The sequence below is a fragment of the Trifolium pratense genome, linkage group LG7 (genome assembly GCF_020283565.1).
Source record: "Trifolium pratense cultivar HEN17-A07 linkage group LG7, ARS_RC_1.1, whole genome shotgun sequence".
NCBI lineage: Eukaryota > Viridiplantae > Streptophyta > Magnoliopsida > Fabales > Fabaceae > Trifolium > Trifolium pratense.
Window position 1 is genome coordinate 3761650 of NC_060065.1, and position 25466 is coordinate 3787115.

Below are 25466 nucleotides of genomic sequence, written 5' to 3' on the forward strand. Positions count from 1 at the left end.
CTAATACTAAAATAAAGAGATCAATATAGACTAAAGAAAATTAAATAAAAATAAATTTCGAGAAATTTACAGGGAGGAAGAAATTACCTTTTAATTGAAGTTTTGTCCTAAATACGTGTTCCACACCAAATCTTCCAATTCCTATTATAACACCCAAACCAAGATTTGCTTGAATCATTCACATGCAAGATGGAAATAAATAATTTAAACCTTAGTTTCAGAGAGAGAAAAAGAGCACGAATTTGAAGAGAGAAATAGAGGATTGACTTAATTCTTACCTTACTTGAAGCTTATGATCTAAGGGTGATGATTCTTCTCAATTTCAAAACCACCTACATACCTCAATTCTTAATAATATTTGATGAAATTGGTGCTAAAATTACGGGAATTTTGTTAGCTTCCCGTAACTTCAAGAATCTCTTAAATCGGAGTTACAGAGTGGGAGAAATTACCTTTTGATTGAAGTCATGTCCCAAAAACGGTTTCTATGCCAAATCTCTCACTAAATCTGTTATATATGGTGGCAAAGGAGATCGTCCACGCAAGTGTTTTGTTCTTGATCACTTTGTTGTGTAGCATGAACATTAACAAAGGATGCATGATGTAGCATGAAGGGATTGTTGGAAGTCATTATATGTGAAAAGGAAATGGTATAGTTCACGTATGGAGGTGAAAGAGTTGGAGTTGATTGATGTTTAATCAAAGATGGCTTATATAGTATCATTCAGTGTTAAGAGATGAAGAATTAAATGAGCAAATAGTGTCATTAATCTTTGATTATTATAAGTAGTAAAACAATTACAAAAAATCGATTGGGAGGGGAGAATCCACCTTGTGTGCCCCACGGGTTCCCCGACGAAGATTAGTCATCACTAACGGCAGTGGAAACTTCGTATCAATATCATGGTAACAAAAAAAAAACAATTACAAAAATAACATAAAAGAAAAATAAAAAATACGATATTGTTTAGTTTAGTTTCCCAAACATTAGCATGTGCTTTCTGAAGATACGTATGAGCAAGAAACCACTCATGTCAAACACAATAATAATAAAACCTTATTCCTCAATTCAAAATCATAACCTTTTTATTTCAAATTTTAATTTGAATTCGTTTTTCATAATAAGGAGAAAATAAATATTTTGAAGTAAACAAAATTTTACACAATTAATTATAAGGTAACCGAGTTTTTTAATCAAAAAAGAGACAGATAAGTAATTTGTTTTTCCACATTTTACATTTTTACGATGCTCATTAGTTAGTTAATAGGGGAGGGAGTAAAATTGGGAATGTGTAAGCGTCGGGAGATCTCAAAAAGAAATACGAGAGGTGTAAAAATAAATTGGATTAAAATGGACTAGAGAAATAACAAACGGGTCGGATGAATAGAAGTAAATTGGGCTGAAATATGATTGTTCTATGGTTTATATAAGGAAGAAAGAAGATCCGTGGAATTCTATTCTTTCCGCTGCTGCTACTGGTGGTTTGTTATCTATGCGTCGTGGATTTGCTGCTTCCGCTAAATCTGCGGCGTTTGGTGCTGTTTTGTTAGGTCTTATAATGATTCAATGAGGACTATGGAATAATCGTGTAATGATTGTATTTGGAATAATCAACAATTAAATCGGTTTGTATTTTAAAACGCGGACACAATTTGTAGGATATGTTGCGAAATTTGTTTTTCCACATTTTACATTTTTACGATGCTCATTAGTTAGTTAATAGGGGAGGGAGTAAAATTGGGAATGTGTAAGCGACGGGAGATCTCAAAAAGAAATACGAGAGGTGTAAAAATAAATTGGATTGAAATGGACTAGAGAAATAACAAACGGGTCGGATGTATAGAAGTAAATTGGGCTGAAATATGATTGTTCTATGATTTATATAAGGAAGAAAGAAGATCCGTGGAATTCTATTCTTTCCGTTGCTGCTACTAGTGGTTTGTTATCTATGCGTCGTGGATTTGCTGCTTCCGCTAAATCTGCGGCGTTTGGTGCTGTTTTGTTAGGTCTTATAATGATTCAATGAGGACTATGGAATAATCGTGTAATCATTGTATTTGGAATAATCAACAATTAAATCGGTTTGTATTTTAAAACGCGGACACAATTTGTAGGATATGTTGCGAAATTTGTTTTTCCACATTTTACATTTTTACGATGCTCATTAGTTAGTTAATAGGGGAGGGAGTAAAATTGGGAATGTGTAAGCGACGGGAGATCTCAAAAAGAAATATGAGAGGTGTAAAAATAAATTGGATTGAAATGGACTAGAGAAATAACAAACGGGTCAGATGAATAGAAGTAAATTGGGCTGAAATTGTGGCTATACTAAACGATCGGGTCAACCAACCCGGTTTTGACTAAACACGCGATATCTGTTCGTACGAAGAACCCTAAAAGTAAAAAGCCAAGTTACACGCTGAACTGAACTGTGTCCACTGTCGTGTGTCTCTTTCTTTCTCTCTCTCTCTTACGAAATCAATCAACCAAACCAATGCTAACCTCTTCTTCACAAATAATCCTTGTGCCCCCAAAACAAAACAAAATCATGTTTTTGCCTAAACAATCTTTCTCAGATCTCAGTATGCTTTTTCTCCTTTTGTGTTTAAATTTACTGTTTTTCATCTCCCTCAATCGATGTGCAGTGGATCTACATATAGCTAACTATCCAAGAAAGGGTGGTTAAACGGATTCAGATCCCAGTGAATTGTCGATTTGTTTTATTTTTTTGCACAAATTTAGTCACATATAATTATGCAACCATCCATAGCCAGGTATGTATTTTACATGAAATTCAGCTTGTTTTATAAGGTTGCCCTATTATTATTATTATTATTATTATTATTATTATTATTATTATTATTATTATTATTATTATTATTATTATTATTATTATTATTATGTGTTCATATCTTATTCGATTTCCGAATGATAATGGTTCTGCCCCCTTAATCATTATATGATTATTGATTATTCATACTATCATATGTATATTTAGTGGATTAAGATCGAGTATCTACATCAAGGTCTAGATTTACATGCTAGAAAACATGTCCTAGATCTTCTTTATTTGATTGATTAGAAAGTACTATCTCTCTTTTTATTTATTTATTTATTTATTTATTTTATTTAACCCAATTATTACGTGTGTGTGTGTGTAACTTTTATTTCTGACAATAATTAATACCTCATAGTTCATATTCTAGATTGAAACCCAAACCCTTTATATATTATATACTTTTTTTTTTGATAGCATATACATTATATACTTTTGTGTTAGTGTTATTGTTCTAAATAAGTGTGAATACTCCGGTACACATACTACGCTGATATGTACTGGTACACGGCTTAGGTGAATGATTGTGATTGATCCTCAAATAATATTAATATAGAAAAATCAATAAATACTATTTGTAAACCGATCAGAATCATCCACCTTAACAAACGTACATGTACATATTCACATAATATGTCTACCAGAAAATTCACCTGAAGGAGGGTAGCAAGCTTATTTTGTGCTATCAAATACTACATGGATCCAACTTGACTACTTTCCCACTAAAGCTAAATAAACATAGCCACCTGCACCATTACGGCATTACGTCTCTCATCTCTCTCTCTCTCTCGTCAAAATAAATACATGCGATTCTAAATTAACCACTTTATTTCATTAATTTCTTTTTTCTTTTTAAGACAAATGATAGAAATCTAATATCTTCAACTATGAAGCACGATGATCTCTATAATTAGGTGTGTCCGACACTTGTACTATACGTTTCGGATAAGTGTCCATTTTTTTTTTTATTCTACTTTTCTTAGAAACATATTAGACATATCTACAAGAGATTAAAATGTGTCGAAACAGTCCCGTTAGTTTAGCTCAGTTAACTGGGGCATTGCATTATATATGCAGGGGGCTGGGGTTCGAACCCCGGTCATCCCACTTATCCATCTTACAGGTGGAATTTTTAGCCACTAGGCTACTTGATCAAAAAAAAAAATGTGTCGAAACAATAATGATAATCAATAAGAGATTAAAAACATTACATTTTAATTACAATATTCTTAGCTTTTCAATAAGTGATTAAATAAAAGGTCAAATACAAGCATTTTGACATTACACGCAAATTTATATATTTTGATTTTCATTTTAAATCTTTTATACATATATAGCTGTGTGTGTCGGAGTCCGTGCTTTATAGGTCTGCAGCCCTTCATTGATCAATATTGCTTCGACACATCTTCAACTATTGAAAAAAATTTAGGACAATTGTCTTAGTTTATCTAACATATGTCGTACGAGATTTGGATACCGATCCAAAGGGTGTCGAAGCGAAGAAAAAATTTAAATTTATTAATTGAGACACTTGTCTGAAATGTCCGACTGGCTTTGAAGCAACTCATATAACAAATCAATTGTTTTCTTTGAAGTTATTAAATCACACTATAAGCAGTAAACCATGTTACTCCACCCTTGGGATTCAAACACCTTTTCCTTGTCTTGGGTTGAGCCCAATGATTTTATAAGTAATTCAATAGAGAGCTTCAGTATTAAGAATGTTGTTACCAGAGAGTCATTGAATAAATCCATTTCCTTCTCAAAGACTAACGATGAAGAGATACCAAAGCTTAAAGGTATATACATATCATGAACCCAGTTATTATTAATTTCCAAAGCTTGTTGTCTTAAAGGCTCATACTCACTGAGCAAAAATATTTTCCAATTGACAGAAGCCCAATATAGAAAATGATGGTTTGGGCCCAATAAAACTAGACATGGGATTTTGATAGTTGAACCCCCTTTTTCTTGCATACTGGTGTTGTCATAAAATTGACACCCATATCATCAATCCCCCATTTTACCCTTAGTTTCTCTAGACCCTTAGCGAACGATCCAGCCCAATCGTTCTTACCCACACGATCATACTTTCAACTATTTCATTTTCTTACTTCAAATATAAACCATAGTTTTGTATGCTTCTATTAATCAGTATGCCTCTACATATCAAACCCTAATTTCATTTTCATTTTCTTCGCTCTGGTTTCTTATGCCTCTGGTCTGTTTGTAATTCCTTGTTACTATTCTTCACTGTGAGGTTCGATTCTTCACTCCATTGATCAACTATTTCATTTTCTTACTTCAAATATAAACCCTAGTTTTGTATGCTTCTGTTAATCAGTATGCCTCTATATCAAACCCTAGTTTCATTTTCATTTTCTTCACTCTAGTTTGTTACTATTCTTGCTACTATTCTTGTTACTATTCTTGTTACTATTCTAATTTTGTATGCTTCTATTAATCAGTATTCCTTGTTACTATTCTTGCTAGATGTTCTCCAAATTATCAAAGGGCCTTAAATATGGTATACCCGTATCTGCTGCCTTATACTTAGCTGCATACCTCGATGCTTACATTAAACACCGAAACTCTCATAAGTTAATTAGTTGGGCAAGAGGATGCAATTATCCCCCGGACGTGTCTGTTATCAATCAAGATATATCCGATCTTCCGCAAGCAGTCGATTGGAGACAGCTGGGGGCTGTTACCGATGTTTCCAATCAAGGAGACTTCCGTAAGGAAATTTATTATTATTATTGTTGTTGTTGTTGATTATTGTTGTTTATCCTACTAATTTGTTTATCCTACTTACAAACAGGGACTTGCTTTGCTTTTAGCTCGGTTGAAGCCGTGGAAGGAGCTCATCAAATCATATCAGGAGAGCTGGTAAAACTATCAGCTCAAGAAATTCTAGATAATTGGGAAACAGATTATAGTTCCGGGGGGAGCGTGCAAAAAGCGTTTGATTACATCAAACAGAATGGCATCAGATTAAGCTCCGATTACCCTTAACTCCTGGATCCGAATTAATGACCGGATAATAAGCACAGGAAAGAAGTCCACATGATCCTGCGGGGCTACCTTGGTTTCTCTCCAGATATATGTATCCATTTTCCCCCATGTCTCCCCATAGGTGTTCTTACATATCCAATACTTTCCATCCTCCGATTCGTCATACCCAACAACAAGTAGCGAGTGCGAATCTGGTTTATACCATGGCAGACCATGTTTGAAGACACCCCCATGTAATACTTGAATCTAAGGCCAATTACAACGCTAACAACTACGGGCTAAAGACCTTAGATAAAAAAGGTAAAGAGCGAATTTTCATCAACGGTTACAAAATATTGCAGCCAGACTATTATGATGAGATTTCACTTATGCGGGCTGTTGCGAAACAGCCCGTAGTTGTTAGCGTTGTAATTGGCCTTAGATTCAAGTATTACATGGGGGGTGTCGTCTGCCATGGTATAAACCAGATTCGCACTCGCTACTTGTTGTTGGGTATGACGAATCGGAGGATGGAAAGTATTGGATATGTAAGAACACCTATGGGGAGACATGGGGGGAAAATGGATACATATATAATCTGGAGAGAAACCAAGGTAGCCCCGCAGGATCATGTGGACTTCTTTCCTGTGCTTATTATCCGGTCATTAATTCGGATCCAGGAGTTAAACATGCAATTGAAGAAGCTGAAAGCATGATAGAAAAGGTTTCTAGTCCTCAATTTCATTCAAGGTATGCTAACTTTATCAATTATATCTTGAATTATTAAAAATTGGATGCATGGAAGCAAGTGTATAGTGAGTAATTATACATTTGATTACGATCGGTCTGAACTGGATTCGCTCACTTTGGACGCACAACTACCTCTTAGTTTATATTTTTGATAATTACTAGTATCTGGTTATAGATTGTTTTAAATTGACGCACCTGCATAACTGTTCTGTTTTGTTTCTATTAGAGAGGTGAAACCAAAGAGAAATGTTCTGTTTCATTCTATCTGCTGCATGCCAAATGCTAGTTTTGAGAGTCGTGATGCAGTGGGTTTTGAATTTGATGATTTTTTTTTTTTAGTTATAATAATGATATTTAGTTAGAAATAAGTTAAGAGAATTGCATTGTTGTCTGCTATGGTCTGATGGTAACTGTTGGAATACTCAAAGTAAGCTGCAATTGGGGTCTTATGTCTTAATTACTTTGAGAGAGTGGTGTGTAATGTGTTTGCATTGTTTAGACTTGAAAGAAATTGGTTAAATTTTTTAAGATTCAACTGTGAGCAGTATACAGTGAGCAGTATACAGTGTGCAATGTTAGCCTATAAACAGGACCAATTAAAAACTTATGATAGTGTAAAATATTAGCTGAAATAGGGCCAAATAGGGGATTTTTGTTTAGTATATTTTACATTTTGCTTTATCATGTGAATGGCAGTAAGCTAGGACCGGCCAAAATGGGGATTTAGGTTTTCCGCACGAACATGCTGTAGTATTCAGTGACAATTCGAGTGTCATTTGTTTGCCATAGGGTCAAGTTTATCCTGAGAGGAGCAGGCATATACATGTGAGGTGCCACTTCTTGAGGACTAAGACTAGAATCAAAGTGCACACAAGATAATATAGCTGACCTGTTGACTAAATAAGCCTCAAAGAGCAACTTCAAGCATATTTTGGGCTTGCTCAAATTTTGATAGATGGAAATAGGTCTAACTGTTGGTGTTGGATTTTAGTCTTTGTAACATCTTATTTATAATAGTGGAGATTCTGATATTGTCCGTAGATGTAGACAACCTTGGATGAATCACCTCTTATGTTTTCTATTTTTTAAGTGTTTTGTTTTTGTCTGTTTTTTCTGTCTTCGACCTAAACAGTCTATGTGGTGGTTACCACTCTTTAATCCTTTGAGAATATGTGATGCAATGTTTAAAATCAAATGTTACTTGATTGATATCAACTTCCTCTCATGTTATGCTGTGTCAATTTTCCTCTTGCTGTTACCATGTTTCTCAAGATTTTTGTTTCTATCTTTTTCCTCAGCCAAGCTTTTGAGGGAGTAAAGAGATCTCCAGGACCCATTTTTAGCTCAACAGGAGTCATTGACAAGATACGGAATTCTAAATACTTTCAAGCTCTTCTTGAGCCATCCAAAGAAAAAGATTGCGATCAATTGGTAAATGTACTGCAATTGATTGAACTCTATTGTTTTTGGCTACTCCAGATTCTAGAGATAATGATTTTTGGATATACATATAATGTTTTTGTATTTCCAGGTTGATCAACTGGGGAAGCAAAACAAGACAGGCAGCGAAGCATCACAGGTTTTCTTTGGTAATGGTTCCAAAAATAACAATTCTGAGGGCTGCATAATTATTGAAAGGCCTCAATCACATGGCATCTATGTTGCATGGGTACTCCATTTTAGACCGAGTACCGGTACCGGGTACGTACCGGGTACCGGTACGCGTATGGTACTCCCCCGGTACGCACCGACGCCGTACCTATTTTTTTTTTTTTTTTTTTTTTTGCAACGGGTACACACGTGGTACACCTGTGGTACTCACGTGGTACACCAATCCAAAAAAACACGATTTTTTTTCTCCTTTTTCTTTTATTATTAGTTTTTTTTATAGGAAGATTTACGTTTTTTATTTGTTTATAATATAAAGTAGCAATTATTGCCAAAAAACAATAACAAAATAGCCGCCGGAATTATTCACTCATTCATTGAAAAAGAATAGACTAAATTCAAAGAGAGATGAAGATCTAGTTTTTATTCATACCAATTTTCGTCTTCTCTCAGGAAAGAGAAATATTAATACTTATAATGAAAGTGCAACAAAAACGTGGGATATTCGTAGAGATGAATGAGATTTATTTAATATATAGTTGATATTCTTGAAATTGCTAGTCTTTCTCGCGGTGAACCTAACTAGAGGTCACTCTTTTTAGTGATGATGAAGAGGGAAATAATTGACTCTTTTTGAGCTAATTGATTTTTAATTTCATATTTTGATGTTTCGAACAATTTAAATTACATTTAAAGTGTGTTGTGATATTTTTTATGTTTAATTATTTGTTTTAACAATATAAATATATTATTTGATATATATAATTATATTTTTTAAAAAAATTATAGGGACGTACCCGTACCTTAGTTTTTCTAAAAATGACGTACCCCGTACCGGTACCGGTATCGGATACCGGTACCGTACCCGCACCCGGGCAACATAGCATGGCATCCAGACACAGGGTCCTGGTGTTTCATATGTCAAGTCCCCTTCATGTGAGGAGGAAGTTATTCCCGATGTTAGTGCCAGAGGAAAGTTGGTATAATTATTTTACCATATTTATCAAATCTCTCTCTCTCTCCCTCTCTCTTATTGATGACTATGGCAAATTAGGATCAGTTGTTTCCTGTTTTTTAATTATTAGCATTTCCATTTTATTCTGTCAAAATGACAAAACTTAGATATATTGCATGTAGGAACATCAAGAATTTTGAAAGGGTATTTTTATTTTTTCAAAAACAAAAAAAAAAACCTCTGTGAGAGGAACAACAATAACCGAGCCTAGAATTCTCTTTTCTAAATTTCAATTTTTTTTTTGCTTTTAATTTTTTTTTTATTTGTAACATGCATCCACTATGATTCTCTATTTCTTTCACCATGTCATTGAGAATACGAAATGATGCAATTTGTTTATTATATGTAACATGCATCCACTATTTCTTTCACCACTTGCCAAAGAATTATACAAACCTTCGTATTCATTCAATTTTCATTTCTAGTTTGAAGTTCTTCATGTACAGTCAGTCACACACATGAATTAGTGAGAGCACTAGATCTGAGTTCTTACAGGCTGTTTTTCTCATTTTGTATTTGTGGCCGTGACTGATATTAATTTTCCTACTGCAGGTTACACCTGAAATAAGTAGAGAGCTAAGCGACAGCCGTAACAGAGGTGAAAAGGAAAAGGAGGACGAGTCCTGTTGAGCTGTCTATTTGAGGAGCATTGATATCATCATTTTGTCAAGTTCACTTTTAAGTCATCTAAGTTCTGACATTTTTCCCATTGAATTTGTTTTGTATGCTAGTAAGCACAAAACCCTTAAGTCCCTTTTTTGCTTCTTACATGATTAGACATGTATTACTACTATAAGGATGTATGCTGTTTATATTTGCCGTTTATATTTACTAGTTAGCATTAAAGGGATAAAGATGGATTATGGGTTTCCCGGAAAGTTGGCATTGTGTTGATGCTAGAATATTGACTCAAGGTATTGAACATTGATACAGTTTCCCTTGAAGTAGACAGGGTGTTGGACTTTGGTATGGATGCATGATGTCCTTTTTGCAAACTTTAATCTAGATGTTCATTAATCATTATTTAGATGTCTTTGTGCCTCTGCTTTTTCAATTTCTTTATGGTCATGATCTACTATATGTCCTTTTCTTAATCTATCCCATTTTACTAGATTCTCTTGGTGTTTAACTGCTCCTTCAAAATGGTGTTTTTTGAATCCCTAAATGTGAAATATAATGAACTGTCTATTTGAGGAGCACTGTTTAAATTTCAATTTTTTTGCCATGATATCATCATTTTGTCAAATTCACTTTTAAGTTATATAAGTTGTGAAATATTTTTCCCATTGAATTTATTTTGTATGCTAGTAAGCACAAAACCCTTCAGTCCCTTTTTTGTTCAGCTTTTACCATTAATCTATATATAGTCATCACCTTCATGCTGAAAGATGACTAGTAAGTGATTCAATAGTTTGAGACCCATCAAATGAATGCAGTTTGGCAGCATTAGATTGAGCACAAATAGCCAGCAGTACAATTAGGAAGATGTATCTTATCAGTTCTTAAAAACAAAATTGTCCCATGCATGTAGGTCATTTGAATTCAAGTATATGTGTAATGTTACCTTTTTCAAATATAGCATGCTTCATGGTAGGAAGGACCACGGTTCGATCCCCTGCAACTGCGATCAGGAGGGGACTGGAACCACTTGATGCCAGAACTGACCCCCCGAACCAGATTAAACTGGTGGTGAAAGTAAAAAAAAAAAATATAGTGTGCTCCATGAATGCCCCTTTAATATTTGTGTTTCCCGTCCTTAGAAAACACACAACAATAATTACACATCACTTTTAGATGATTGTTTTTGTCCGCCTAATTGTATACGAAAAAGTTATCGAGTTATAGGATAAACCCAATTTGAATAACAGATCATGTGAGAATACTCAATATTTTCTTGTTAATTAATAATAACTTATGAACTTTTTATGATTAACGTAAATGAAAAAAATAGACCAGTCTTACCCTATTTTCGGCGATTGCTCCTTTTTCTAAAGCTCCTTTTATTCCTTTTCTTTTAATAGATTGAAGACATGTGGCAACAATAAATCTGGTGGCTGGAATTTAATGACTTTAAATAATTAAAAATTAAAAACAAAACATAAGAAAAGGAAAACACGCGAGCATTAGTATTTGTCTGTCTTTCCATCTTCTTCCTTCGTCACCTTGCAGACCTCAGCCACCATCACTGCCGCCCCTTTTCGGCCGTCATAGGGCGGCAGTTTTCCTCCCCTTTTCTCAATTGACCACCACGCACACGCACCAGGAACTCAAAACTGGGACGCAAAAACCGCAAAACCACAGTTGTGAAATCTTCTTCCTCCTAGCATATCTCCTCCGACGACCATGGCATATCTCTGCCGCCGACTCATGGCTGCATATTCATCCTCTTTCTACTCCACACCGAGGCATATCTCCTTCGCATCATATTTCATTGTGACGTCTCGCCGTTGCCGCATAACGCGGTGTATCTCAACATCTCGCCGCCATGATAGAAATTGTTATAACATAAACAAACTAGACAATATGCAGGAGAAATTGCATTGTTATGCTGTAAAAAATATGCTGGAGAAACCAGAGTGTTTCTCACAAAACATGGTTTTCACCATTTTTATGTGATATCACAACAATTGTTATGGTTTTCACTATTTTTTATATATCACAACAATTGATATCACACTGATGCAGAAAAGATATTGTTTCATGAGACAAAATGACAATCCAAAACACATACATATCGTTTGGCCTGACTTTTTTCCCTCTTATTTAGAGCTTATGCAAACAACTTATGCAATTTTTATATATTATTATAAGTTTGTCAAGGTAGTTTATGATAAAATAGCTTATAAAATTACAATTTTCACTGGTGTGAACTTATAAAATAACATAAAACTTAATTTATATTGCATAAGCTATTTGCATAAGCTCAAAAAAAGCTAGGTCAAACGGACACATAGTACTGTTACTATATGTTATACTAGAAAATGACAATCTGCTATACTACTAATACAAACTGATGCTTATACATCAAAATATGTCTCATAACAAATACATCAAAATACTTGGACATTATATATCTAAAAGAAATGGTGAAATCCCAATGTGTCAAATTGTGTCATTTGGATTGTAGCTTCATGCTGAGTTCCATTGTTAACTTGGTGTGATTGCGTCGCTTGGACTGTAGCTTGATGCTGAGTTCCATTGTTAACTTGGTGTGGTTGCGTCGCTTGGACTGTAGCTTGATGTTGAGTTTCATTGTCAACTTGGCTTGATTGCGTCTCTTGGATTGTAGTTTGCTGCTGCATATACAATATAAAATAAGAAAAGATAAACATAATTTAATACATTAATAAAAAAACTTAACGATAACGATTGTGTCTTTTTCTTTTTTTGTGAGTACCTCTTTGTCTCTTTTTCTCATTTCTCAACCCAAGATAGATATCGTTTTTTACCTTTCCGTGAACAATTGATATGGATACATGAACCTCTCCATCTAATTCTCCATCCACATGCTTTTTGGCCAACATATCATCAATTATTTTGCTGGACTCTTCACAAACTTTGGACATAAATGTGTAAGTTTCATGAGTTTCTGAAGATTTGTTGGTCAATTTAATCATTCGAGGACATAACTCATTGTATCGCATCATAAAATGAGCTTTTATGTCTAATTCAACATGCCTCCCTTTCCGATCTTGATTACTTCCCAATCTTGCATCTCTTGTCCATCGCTGTAGTATGTAGTGTTCGGGAATTAACTTAATATTCATGACATCTAAAACTTTCAAAGCATGACAACATAAGATACCATGTGTCTCAAATTTACGACAATCACAAGAGACTTTTTGTTCCATAGGATTTCCAATTACCATCCTCTCCTTTGCATTATCATAGTTTGTTACAACATACAAACCTCCTTGCAAATCCCTTATGCAGCAATTTTGAGAGCGAATCATATGAACATGCTCGGGTGGTTGAAGTGGATAGTTATGTTGAGCTATAAAGTCAACAACCATGTATTTCTCTATCTTCCGATCAAGTGAAATAACTGTTGGAACAAAGAGCACAATATTGTGTGAATTAAAAATAAAATATTTTAGTCCCACATTGGGTAGTATAACATACTTAGTGTGTATAATTAAAATAAATAAATATTTTGTTTTCTATTTAAGAGCATGTGTTGCAATAACCACATGTAATTTGTTTTCCTATTAATTTGTTAGCAGCAAAGCCACTCCCCACGCAACTGTCCCTATTATTTAGGAAAGGAGTTAATAGTGACCACTCTCTCTCTCTCTCACGTTTTTTGATTACGCTGGTTTGCTTAGAAAAAGAAAAAATCACCAGCTGAAAACCAAAAAAAAACCCTAGTTGATAACATCACAAAAAAAAAAAGCTCTTTTCTTTTTAGCTTTGCCGCAACTCAACCTGTTGCCTGCGTAATACATTCACATTCTATCTTCAATCAATGTGATCACTCCCAATCATCCATAATGGAGTTATTGGATAAAGCCATAAAAGGTTTTATAGCTGAGAAAGTTGCTGACATGCCCAAACATGAATCAAGTATGTTTGTCTTGTTCTTATCTTTGTTTATTGGATTTATTTGAGAGTTTAGATGTTATTTGAGTGGGTTATCAATCATGAATCAATTGTGGATTAAATAGGTTGACTTGTAACAGAATTGAGTATGGTAGTTGGATTTTTGAATGATCTGAATTCAATTTTTTTTTTATGTTTAACATCTTAAAACTTGATCCATGAAACAACCAATATTGCTAGGTTGTAATTTCTAACCGTGCATGTGTATCTATTAATTATTGCATCATGATATAGATCATTGAGAAAGAAAGATAGATATATTAGAATATTTCATAAGTTGAAGTTATGAATAAAATAGGAACCTTATTATTATTAGTTTGGTTTAAGAGTGATTGTAATATCACTAGTTCCTTCAAATGTATAAGAATGGTTAGAACACCATATTTCCCCTTGTTTATAGAGTGGTCTTAGTACCATATAAGAATGGTCAAAGCACCATAAGAGTGGTCATAGCACCATATTAGAATGGACTTTAAAACCATAGCGCACTGGTTTTAGTACCATATTTGAGGGTGTAATTCTTGCCCGATATCTACAGTGCAGTATTTATCGGTATCAGTAGAGAACTGGGCTGTTTTATCCTGGAGACTTCGTGGTTGATCGTCTGCCTTGCACAATTTTGGGCAGTGCCGCGAAACGTCTTAAAGAAAGCGTATTCACCCGCGACTCAATCCAGTAATCTCTTCGGTGGCTGAAAATTATTTTTAATGATTTTGAATCTCGGAAGCAACAATTTTAAGACGTTTCTTTTCTGCCATGTCTACCGAAGAAATTACTGGCTCAGATTATGATATTGCTGACTAGAACAAACCATTTCGGTTTGAAGGAAATCACTTCAAATATTGGCAACAAAAATTATGCTTTTATAATAACAGCAGAGTTGCTATTGTTTTGAAGAAAGATATTCCAATTTTACTTGAAAAAAGAACAAGCTAATAAGGATAAAAAGGCTAAACAATATTCCCTCGAATGTCTGATAACATGTCTTCGCATTGAAGAAGAAGCTAGAAAGCAAAATCAGAAAAATGAAGTGCTTGTTGTCTTGAACAACAACACTAGAAAGAAATTCACATGTATGAAGCCAACTGGCAAATTATTCAAGAATCAGATACACACTGTGAATTAAAACTCTAAATGCAACCTTGGTGGTACTTTGACTAGAAACAGAAAAAAATCATCACTTATTGGTAAATGTTCAAGTTATATTTTCATATATCTTATGAAAAAAAAGTGATAAGTGATGTTTTTGACATTGTCCAATTAAATGGAACTGAAATTGAAAAGTAATTCAATGAGAAAATCAAATGATTTTGATAAAGGCACAAAAATATGATTCCCACATTTTAATGAGAATGAAATTATCATGATACAACTGCACCTTACTTTTTTGAGATGAACGATAAAGCGAAAAGAACGAATAGAACCTTTACCGAGTTAGTTGTTACAATCATGCTTAATTTCGGCGTTGCATCTCATTAGTGGGAGAAATTTTATTAACTGATTGTTTTGTACTAAGTAAAGTGCCTATGTACAAGAACACAATTTCTACTTATGAAATTTTGAAGAAAAGACAATATAATTTGTCTTATTTTAGAACTTGGAGTTGTCTGGTCTATGTTCAGATTCCAGAAACCAAGAGAGTTAAACTCACCAACCGAGGCTATAAATGTGTATTCATTGGATACACAAAATTAACAGTAAAACTTATAGGTTTTATGCCTAAATGCTAAAATGATGATAGAATCAAATGATGTTGATTTCTATGAATGAATTTCTCTTTAAATTGAGAAATAGTGGGGGCACCGGTGGGGTATAGCAATTGATCACATTCCAGTGATCAGAAGCAGTGATGAGAACATCGAAAAGATGTTACGGAACCTCGAAGAGGTAAGATAGCAATAGTTGCTAAAGAGTGTGAACCTGATTACATGGTTTATACATTAGAAGAGAATCTAACTAGCTTTCAAGAAACGTTGTCTTCCTTGAAGGCTGATATATGGCAAGAGGCCATAAACGATAAGATAGATTCTCTAAGGTCTAATAAGACATGACATTTGTAAGAATTGCCTCCTAATTATAAACCAATGGGTTGTAAATGAATTTTGAAAAGAAAAAAAGGAACTAAAACCTGATGGAACTTTTGATAAATACAAGGCTCACCTTGTAGCCAAGGGTTTTAGATAAAGAAAAAATATAGATTTCTTCAAAAGTTTTTCTATTGTCACAAGAATAACATCCATAATGGTACTAAAATCTCTTGATGCTATTTATAACTTAATAGTACACCAAATGGATGTCAAAACTTTTTTTCCTTTGTTTTTACGGTGACCGGAAGAAGAAATTTATTTGAAACAACCTGAATATTTTGTAACTCATGGGCGGCAAGAAAATTAAAGTCTATAAGTCATATAGTACTTTGTATGGTCTTAAATAAGCCATAAGAAATGTTATGAAGAGTTTGACAATTTGGTTATATCAAATGAATTAAAAGTGAATGGAAATGACAAATATATTTACTATAAACTGGTAAATAGCATTTGCATTATCATATGTCTCTATGTAAATGATTTACATGTTTAGAGCAAACATTATGTTGTGAATGGAGTGAAATCATTGTTATCTAACAACTTTGATAAGAAAGAGTTCGAAAAGGTAGATGTAATCATAGTTATTAAGATTACTAATTCATAAATGAGAATTCCTTTAAATCAATCTCACTATGTTGAGAAGATCTTTAAAAAGTACAGTTAAACGTACTTGCACACCTTACGATCCAAGTGTAAAATTATTTAAGAACACTGGTGAAGGTGTCAAACAAATTGAGTATATGACCATCATTGGCAACCCTTGGTATGTCAATGATTGTATTAGACCCGACAATGCATATGGTGTGGTACTGTTGTGCAGGTTTATCAGTAAACCTAACAATGAGCATTGATATGCTATTGAGAGGTTCATGAGATACCTTAAAAGGCCATGAATCTCATATTACATCAGCAGAGATTTCCTGTTGTATTTGAAGGATACAGTGATGTAGATTGGAATACATTATCATATGATTCCAAAACCACTAGTAACTATATATTTAATATAGTAGAGAAACTGTATCTTGAAAACCAAAGAAGCAAACTATATTGGCTCTGTCCACTATGGAATCTGAAATGATAGCATTATCGACTGCTGATGAAGAAGCAAGACAATTGAGATACTTGTAAGTTGAGATTCCTTTATGGAATAATCTATGTCAGATGTGTTGATCCATTGCAATAGTACCGCGGCTATTGCATAAATTGAGAACCGTTATTATAACGGTAAGAGACGTCAAATAAGAAGAAAGCACAACATAGGGAGAAAGTTACTCTCTAAGAGAGCTGTAAGAATGAGTCATGTACACACTGATGAAAGTTTAGCAGATCCTTTGACGAAAGGAATAGCTAAAAATGAAGTCCATAATACATCCAAGAAGATGAGACTAATGCCTATGAATTGCTCATAATGGTAACCCAACCTAAAAGATTGGAGATCCCAAGAATTAGGTTCCAATGGGTAAACAACAAGTTGTGAGTGGTAGGAAATGATCATGCAAGTTAAGAAGCATGAATCCTGAAGTGGAAGTGAAAGGATGAGATAATAGAAACTCTTAATGAGATCTATACTCTGATATGAGTGGAGTACCAAGCTTCAGGAGTACTCTAGATAGACTCACCTATATGAATGTGGAACTGAGGCCGGTTCCTATGGAGTTTTGAGGCGAATTCCTAGAGCGTTCATGAAACTGGGATACATGTGCAGGGCCATTAAAGCACGGACTTTTAAGATACACCTTAAGAAAGGTTGTGTGCGGGTTTGAGAAAAATCTGAGATAGAGTTCAAGACAAGCGTCACTCTTGTTAAATCGGGCTCTTACTCGCTATATGAAGGTTCAAGACAAGCGTCACCTTTGCTTATGCACAATCTTATCGAAGCGTCCTACGCTATTTTGGAATTTTCTTTTAAATTCAAGTGGGGGATTGTTGGAACAAAGAGCACAATATTGTGTGAATTAAAAATAAAATATTTTAGTCCACATTGGGTAGTATAACATACTTAGTGTGTATAATTAAAATAAATAAATATTTTGTTTTCTATTTAAGAGCATGTGTTGCAATAACCACATGTAATTTGTTTTCCTATTAATTTGTTAGCAGCAAAGCCACTCCCCACGCAACTGTCCCTATTATTTAGGAAAGGAGTTAATAGTGACCACTCTCTCTCTCTCTCACGTTTTTTGATTACGCTGGTTTGCTTAGAAAAAGAAAAAATCACCAGCTGAAAACCAAAAAAAAACCCTAGTTGATAACATCACAAAAAAAAAAAGCTCTTTTCTTTTTAGCTTTGCCGCAACTCAACCTGTTGCCTGCGTAATACATTCACATTCTATCTTCAATCAATGTGATCACTCCCAATCATCCATAATGGAGTTATTGGATAAAGCCATAAAAGGTTTTATAGCTGAGAAAGTTGCTGACATGCCCAAACATGAATCAAGTATGTTTGTCTTGTTCTTATCTTTGTTTATTGGATTTATTTGAGAGTTTAGATGTTATTTGAGTGGGTTATCAATCATGAATCAATTGTGGATTAAATAGGTTGACTTGTAACAGAATTGAGTATGGTAGTTGGATTTTTGAATGATCTGAATTCAATTTTTTTTTTATGTTTAACATCTTAAAACTTGATCCATGAAACAACCAATATTGCTAGGTTGTAATTTCTAACCGTGCATGTGTATCTATTAATTATTGCATCATGATATAGATCATTGAGAAAGAAAGATAGATATATTAGAATATTTCATAAGTTGAAGTTATGAATAAAATAGGAACCTTATTATTATTAGTTTGGTTTAAGAGTGATTGTAATATCACTAGTTCCTTCAAATGTATAAGAATGGTTAGAACACCATATTTCCCCTTGTTTATAGAGTGGTCTTAGTACCATATAAGAATGGTCAAAGCACCATAAGAGTGGTCATAGCACCATATTAGAATGGACTTTAAAACCATAGCGCACTGGTTTTAGTACCATATTTGAGGGTGTAATTCTTGCCCGATATCTACAGTGCAGTATTTATCGGTATCAGTAGAGAACTGGGCTGTTTTATCCTGGAGACTTCGTGGTTGATCGTCTGCCTTGCACAATTTTGGGCAGTGCCGCGAAACGTCTTAAAGAAAGCGTATTCACCCGCGACTCAATCCAGTAATCTCTTCGGTGGCTGAAAATTATTTTTAATGATTTTGAATCTCGGAAGCAACAATAACCATACGTGCTTGACATTCCATTCTGGTTTCTGCTCTATGTTCTCCTGTACGTCTTTTGTCAACACTTCGTTTACCCTCTTTGAAGCATGTGAATCTTCTTAAAGTCAAAACTCCATACTTTGATTTTATTAAAATATTCTCGACGAATACCAAATCCATTTGTTTTACCGTACTCATTATAAAATTCATAAGCCGCCGCTTCAGATTCAAATTTCATTCCCAAATGAGGTTCAATGTTGACAATATTTTCCTGGCCACGTTGCACATTTTGTTCATGGATATTATTCACCCGTTTATCAACACAATTTGGAATTGATGATGAATTCCTGTTTCCTGAAGAAGAAAAAAAAGTAGAGTCAATATATTAACTATTGTGAAAAATAATAAGAGAAGAATAAACATTATAAAATGACAGAGTAAACATTGAATCAATGATAAAGTAAACATGACAGAGTAATATAACAGTTATACATATCAAATTAACAAAACTGCACAATTGATAAAGTAAACATGAGAGATTAGGTAGCACACATAACAGAACACAAAACTGCGCAAAACCAAAATATACATATCAAATTAAAAAATATAACAGTTAACACACCTATAGCAACTATTTTAAAGAAAGGGTCAATGTCATTTTAACCTATTTCAATGAAAGGATCTAACAATACACTTATAGCAACTGTTTTAATTCAAATGTAGTAGTGAAATTTTCATGAAGCAAATGAGTGAAATTTTACATCATTTCTTTCTCTACTTGCAATAACAAAGAGGACCAAGAATAAAAAAGAGTGTAGTTTTGCAAAGGAATAATACCTTGATCATGAATATTAGCAATGATGCTGGGTTGCTCTGCAGCATCCAGTGGCGGATCCAGAAATTTTTATTAGTGGGGGCTAGAAATACTACAACCAATTAAAATATTTTTTAGATGATGATTGATTTTTTTGCTACCATATTATAGATACGAAATTTTTACTATTACACTCTTGGTAGGAGAGGCTACATAAGAAAGGAGAGTAAAGTTAAGAGAGATATTGTGTAAAAGATTTGATTGAAAAGTGGAATGACCTACACAAAATAAATTAGGAAGTAGAAATGAAGTAATGAAAACTTGAAACGTAAGAAAAAAAACAAACTTGTGATATACAAGCAAGTTAATGATGTCATTTTTTTTTACCATCAGTATTCGGCCTACTCAACTGCCTAATTTGGTTCGGAGGTCAGTTCTGGCATCAAGTGGTTTCAGCCCCCTCCCGATTGCAGTTGCGATGGATTGAACCGTGGTCCTCCTTACCAAGTCCAGCGTCAATCACCGTTGAACCAACTAACTATTGATTAATCTAATTAATTTTACGAGGGCTTAAAAAGAATATAATAGTATTTTGCTTATAGTAACAAATATATAATAGTATTATTATAGAAAGTTTTTTTATCCTTGTGGGGGCTTGATCCCCCAATATCATACACATGGATCCGCCATTGGCAGCATCTACGAGATGGTTGGGTTCGGTCATGGCGGCGAAACTGTGAATGCGAAACGACAAGATGTTGAGGTGGTGCGTGTGCGTGGTGGTTGATTGAGAAAAGGGGAGGAAAACCGCCGCCCTATGACGGACGGAAAGGGGCGGCGGTGATGGTGGCTGAGGTTTGCAAGGTGACGAAGGAAGAAGATGGAAAGACAGACAAATACTAATGCGCGCGTGTTTTCGTTTTCTTTTGTTTTTGGAAAATGCTTATGTGTGCGAAAGAAAATTCGCGTGATACCCGCGAATGACGTCATACAAAAACACATCATTATTCCATACACTGTCAAAACATCCCAGTACTTTAACATATCGAATAAGAGAAATGTTATTTAGACACAATTTTTAAGATAAAAATACAACATCAAGGGATAACTTTGTTGAGAGGTGGCACCCTGAGACATCGTCATTTCACATGCCGTTTGGTGAAATGACGATTACACTTGACGATGTAGCGTGTCTATTGCATCTACCTGTTAGGGGTGACTTCTACACTCCGATATCAGTTACCATGGAAGAAGTTGTGGCACTTGCGGCTGAGTTGTTGGGGGTCACTTATGAGTTTGCATTCGAGGAGACATCACAACAGAGGGGTGAATACTTTACTCAACAATGGTTGTATGAGTGTTATCAGAGGAATGTAAATTTATATGGGAGATTTGATTGTGCTGCCAGGGCATATATGCTGATGTTGGTTGGATGTACCATTTGTACTGACAAGAGTTACACACGCGTAGACGCAAAATGGCTACCTATGTTTACAAATCTGTCTGCATGCCATAGATTTTCTTGGGCCAGTGTTGCGTTGGTGTGTTTGTACGATAACTTGAATGATGCATCTAACTTTACCACAAAGAGCCTTACAGGGTATGCGACACTTCTACAGGTACCATCCTTTAATTTTCGGTACTGTATATAATATTTAAGTTTAGTATGCAATCATATTTTTTTTTCTTTTGTAATATTTAAGTTTTGAATTTAAATTTTTGACATTCATTGTTGAGACATATTGTTTACGATTTTTTTTTTGTTGTAACAGTGTTGGATTCACGAGTATTTCCCTAGCCTTGGTAGGCGGGCTGAGTCCGGACTTAGTTGTGATGATCCTGGTTTCCCTCGAGCTATGCGGTGGAAATATAAGCAGGGGAAGACAAAACTTCCAGAATATCGACCTGTCATCTCTTCTTCTATTCCATGTGACATATTTTGCATCATCTAACCACTGAAGCAAATGTTGCATCTTTGTTTTAGGACCTCTTTCCTCTTTTTGTAGCATGCTTCTTTTCCTATATATTTGTTTGGCATCAACAAGAGACTCTGGATTTTGTTCTTTCAAATCTAAAACGATGTGTCTTGGTGCTACATGACGCTTTGACAAATCTTCAACACGTTTGTTTTCATCTGCAGTTAAACGTGCCTTACGAGGATGACCTGCATATCGGTCTGGTAGTCCGTGGTTGTGAACTCCACATTTAACTTGAACTTTTCATCCTGAACCATCTGTTGAGGGTGTGGCTCTAATTTTGAATGGACAGTTACACTTTTTTGATGCAGTTGTCGTCGAACTTTCTGAAGAGTCATATTTTCCACCTTTATCACAGCCCAAAATCAACTTGTCATTTCTTCCTCTTATTCCGTTATTTTTATCTGACTTAGTAATAATAATCCTGACTTTGTTAGCAATTCCAACATCTTGAGCCCATGTAACAACACTTTCTTGTGTATCAAATTTTTCATTAGTTGTAAAAACATCTGTAGTATCTACCGACATTTAACTTGTATCGCCGATTTGAGCCATATCTGTTTAAAAATAAAAGAAAAAAAAATTAAAAAACTGTTTGTTTTTTTCAACATACCGGCACACTTTTAAAAAGTGTTCCAGTATGTATTATTTTCGTTTCTGCAGAAAATACATACTGGTACACTTTTTAAAAGTGTTCCGGTAAAACACTAACATATCGGTACACTTTTGAAAAATACATACCGGAACACTTTTTAAAAGTGTTCCGGTAAAACACTAACATACCGGTACACTTTTGAAAAGTGTTCCGGTAAAACTAACATGCCAGTACACTTTTTAAAAAGTGTTCCGGTAAAACTAACATTTCGGTACACTTTTGAAAAGTGTTCCGATAAAACTAACATACCGGCTTACTAATATTCTTACCGGAACAGTATTTGAGGGGGTGAAAATAGTTTACCGGAATAGTTATAAAACAACAAAATAAAAAATATACTAGAGTATGATAAGGATAAAAAAATAATTCTAACTAAACTACTAACTTAGAAACATAAGCCCAATATATTAAACCCACTAATATTAACACCAACTCATATAAAAAAGTACAGCGCGAAATAGTACTCATAGATACTAGCAACAACAACGCAACAACAACAACTCCAGATACAGAGAGAGGAAAATCCAACCCTTACGCCGTTCCCTTTTTACTATCCTTCTCAACTGAAACTCGCCGTTCCCTTTTTCACTGTCCTTATCAAGCAAACCCTAATTTGGATCTGATGGGAACACCAGAAACTTTACGAGAGCCCTGTCCAGTTCGAGTCTTATACGACACGGGGATGGCGTTCGGAATGGGAGCCGTCGGCGGTTCTGCCTTCCACTTCAGCAAAGGCCTCTACAGTTCACCCAAAGGCGCTCGTTTTATCGGCGCAACACAAGCTGTTGGTCTCAAAGCAGGCCGAATCGGTGGAAGTTTCGCTGTTTGGAGTGTTTTATTCTCTACTTTTGATTGTTCTATGGTTTATATAAGGAAGAAAGAAGATCCCTGAAATTCTATTCTTGCTGGGGCAGCTACAGGTGGTTTTTTATCCTTTCGTCAGGGATTTGCTGCTTCTGCTAGATCTGCGGCATTCGGTGGTGTTTTGTTAGGTCTTATTGAAGGGGCAGGGATTGCTTTCGATAAGTTTTCAAGTGCTCAGCAGCCTATGATGGAGGATATACCACCGCCGGCTGTTATGATGGAGGATATGCCGCCGAAGTTGTCCTGGTTTGGTGGTTTGTTTGGTGGAGCAAAGGATGAAGAGAAGATTGTAAATGGTGGTAGTGAGGTGAAGATTTTGGAGACTTATCATGCTCCTCCCCTGCCTAGTTTTGAGTACAAGTGAGGTTTGGTTTGACCTGTTGATTGAATAATTATATAATTATCTAGTTACCTGGTTAATCCTTATTTTAAAATTGATAATATTATCACATTTGGCTGCTCATACTCTTGCTAGGGCGGCCAAGTTTGTGGGCTAGTTTCCATAGATTTGAGATTATTCGTATTGAACATTTATTAGTTAATGATATGAATTAAGTTTGTTTGGTTCAAAAAAAAATTGATATTATGTAATGAATGCAGTGCTGGATATTTTTTTTTAATGTTATTTGATAGCAGTACTTGATTGAATTTGTGGTGATTGGTTTCACTTGTTTATTAATATGATAGCCAATTGCGACTAATTTGAATTTGATGCCATCAAATTGGTGCAGTTTGGGGAAGTATTAATAAGCAGCCTAGTTACTATTTCTAACATTTTGTCTACATGTGGGAAATCAAAATGCCTCTGTTTGTGACAACGTTGGTAATGTCCTCACCAAGTCAACAAATAACTCGGGTTTTTAGTTAATATATAATTTCTAAGTGTCCTAAAACTACTGATATTTGATAGGCAGCAGTCCAATTAGGAAGTATGTATGTGTGAACAAATATCAGGAACATGGTTATTTAGGGTACAGGTTCATTCATTCATTCAATAAACTGCTTGTATTCTACTAGTGGTGGGAATAATAGGGCAACCCAAAACCATTATTAGGGCCAAAAATGCTGTTATGTCATTCAAAGAAAATGTTTATTGCACAGCCTTTTATTTCGGTTTCATGATCTCCTATTTATGATTTTCTTCCTTGTTTCTCTTTCTCAACGGCGGCATCTCGTTTTTTGTTTATCCATCTATTTATGTTGTTTATTTCTGCCTGTCAATTGATTGAAGATATTGAATTGGAATAATTCATAAATTCATGTCTCTGCCTAGTACTGTGATTGCAGCAAATGAATTCATACGATTGAAACTTAACAGGCTTGTTGTATGTCTGAAATTGAATCTGTGTTGCATTGTTGGCAATAAAAAAATAAATTTGTTTTTCTTATAAGAAATGTGTTTTTAACTAGCTTTTCAGTGATTTAAGCTTAAAAAAATGTCTACCATAAGACACACTTATATGATTTAAGTTTGAGAGATAGGTGGGCTCAAACCTTAACAAGTCAATTTTGGCCCAACATGATTTCAACCCTATATATTGCTTGCAGAACTAGTGTCAATCACTTAAAGTTTTACTACCAGCTAATTATTGATTGCAGAACAGTAGTTGCTTGTGGTTTCTTTTTTTTCTGCTACTTGGCTCTAAATTTTAAACAAGCAAATGGTTTTTGTTGTTTTTGTGGCTTTTCAAATTCTTTCCTTGTCAAACTAGGATTATTGCATGATAGTATCATCATTGTATGGTCCACTGATGTGGAAAATTCTCTTTAGGCCCTCATAACATATTTTGAGGGGATTTTCTTTTGCCACCCTATTCATTTTCTCTTGCGCCCTACGAAATTATAAATATATCCCTGTCCGCTGCTTAAATAGCGGAACACCCTACTAGATTTTTTTTTTTATAACGTCCGATGCTTAAATAGCGGATGACATTTTTCATTAAGTATTTTATTTAAAGAAAATATTTATTTAAAAAGTGAAACGTTTCAATTTTTAATGTGTTGACTTCACATGTTTTCATAAAAACTCACTATTTTTTATGCTTAAAGAGTGTCCGGGGTACTTGTTAGCGTTT

At 34.5% G+C, this 25466-nt stretch overlaps 2 protein-coding genes and 2 pseudogenes across 9 annotated transcripts; 3 read left to right on the forward strand and 1 right to left on the reverse strand.

The window, feature by feature from the left end:
* The first annotated feature begins 2382 nt into the window (after nt 1-2382).
* Nucleotides 2383-10245, forward strand: LOC123898078. Of its 8 annotated transcripts, none has more exons than XR_006805210.1 (7): nt 2383-2775; nt 5331-5574; nt 5659-6581; nt 7880-8012; nt 8113-8321; nt 8979-9169; nt 9757-10245. XR_006805210.1 is itself a non-coding variant. In XM_045948930.1 (7 exons), the coding sequence occupies exons 3-7, from the start codon at nt 6544-6546 to the stop codon at nt 9832-9834; spliced, it is 468 nt and encodes a 155-aa protein (XP_045804886.1). In that variant the 5' UTR covers nt 2389-2775; nt 5331-5574; nt 5659-6543; the 3' UTR covers nt 9835-10245. The 8 variants fall into 8 exon arrangements, 7 of the variants coding, with proteins under 7 accessions (XP_045804890.1, XP_045804891.1, XP_045804886.1 ...); XM_045948930.1 differs by having other exon boundaries at nt 2389-2775; nt 7880-8018; nt 8113-8229; nt 9074-9169; XM_045948933.1 differs by having other exon boundaries at nt 2395-2775; nt 8113-8229; nt 9074-9169.
* A 2033-nt stretch (nt 10246-12278) lies between these two features.
* On the reverse strand, nt 12279-13217 carry LOC123893752 (annotated as a pseudogene).
* A 7842-nt stretch (nt 13218-21059) lies between these two features.
* Nucleotides 21060-21848, forward strand: LOC123893754 (protein MAIN-LIKE 1-like). Its single transcript, XM_045943553.1, has 2 exons — nt 21060-21515; nt 21669-21848. Exons 1-2 carry the CDS (start codon nt 21060-21062, stop codon nt 21846-21848), a joined length of 636 nt encoding a protein of 211 aa, XP_045799509.1.
* Nucleotides 21849-22985: 1137 nt separating this feature from the next.
* On the forward strand, nt 22986-24030 carry LOC123898102 (annotated as a pseudogene).
* Nucleotides 24031-25466: the final 1436 nt, after the last annotated feature.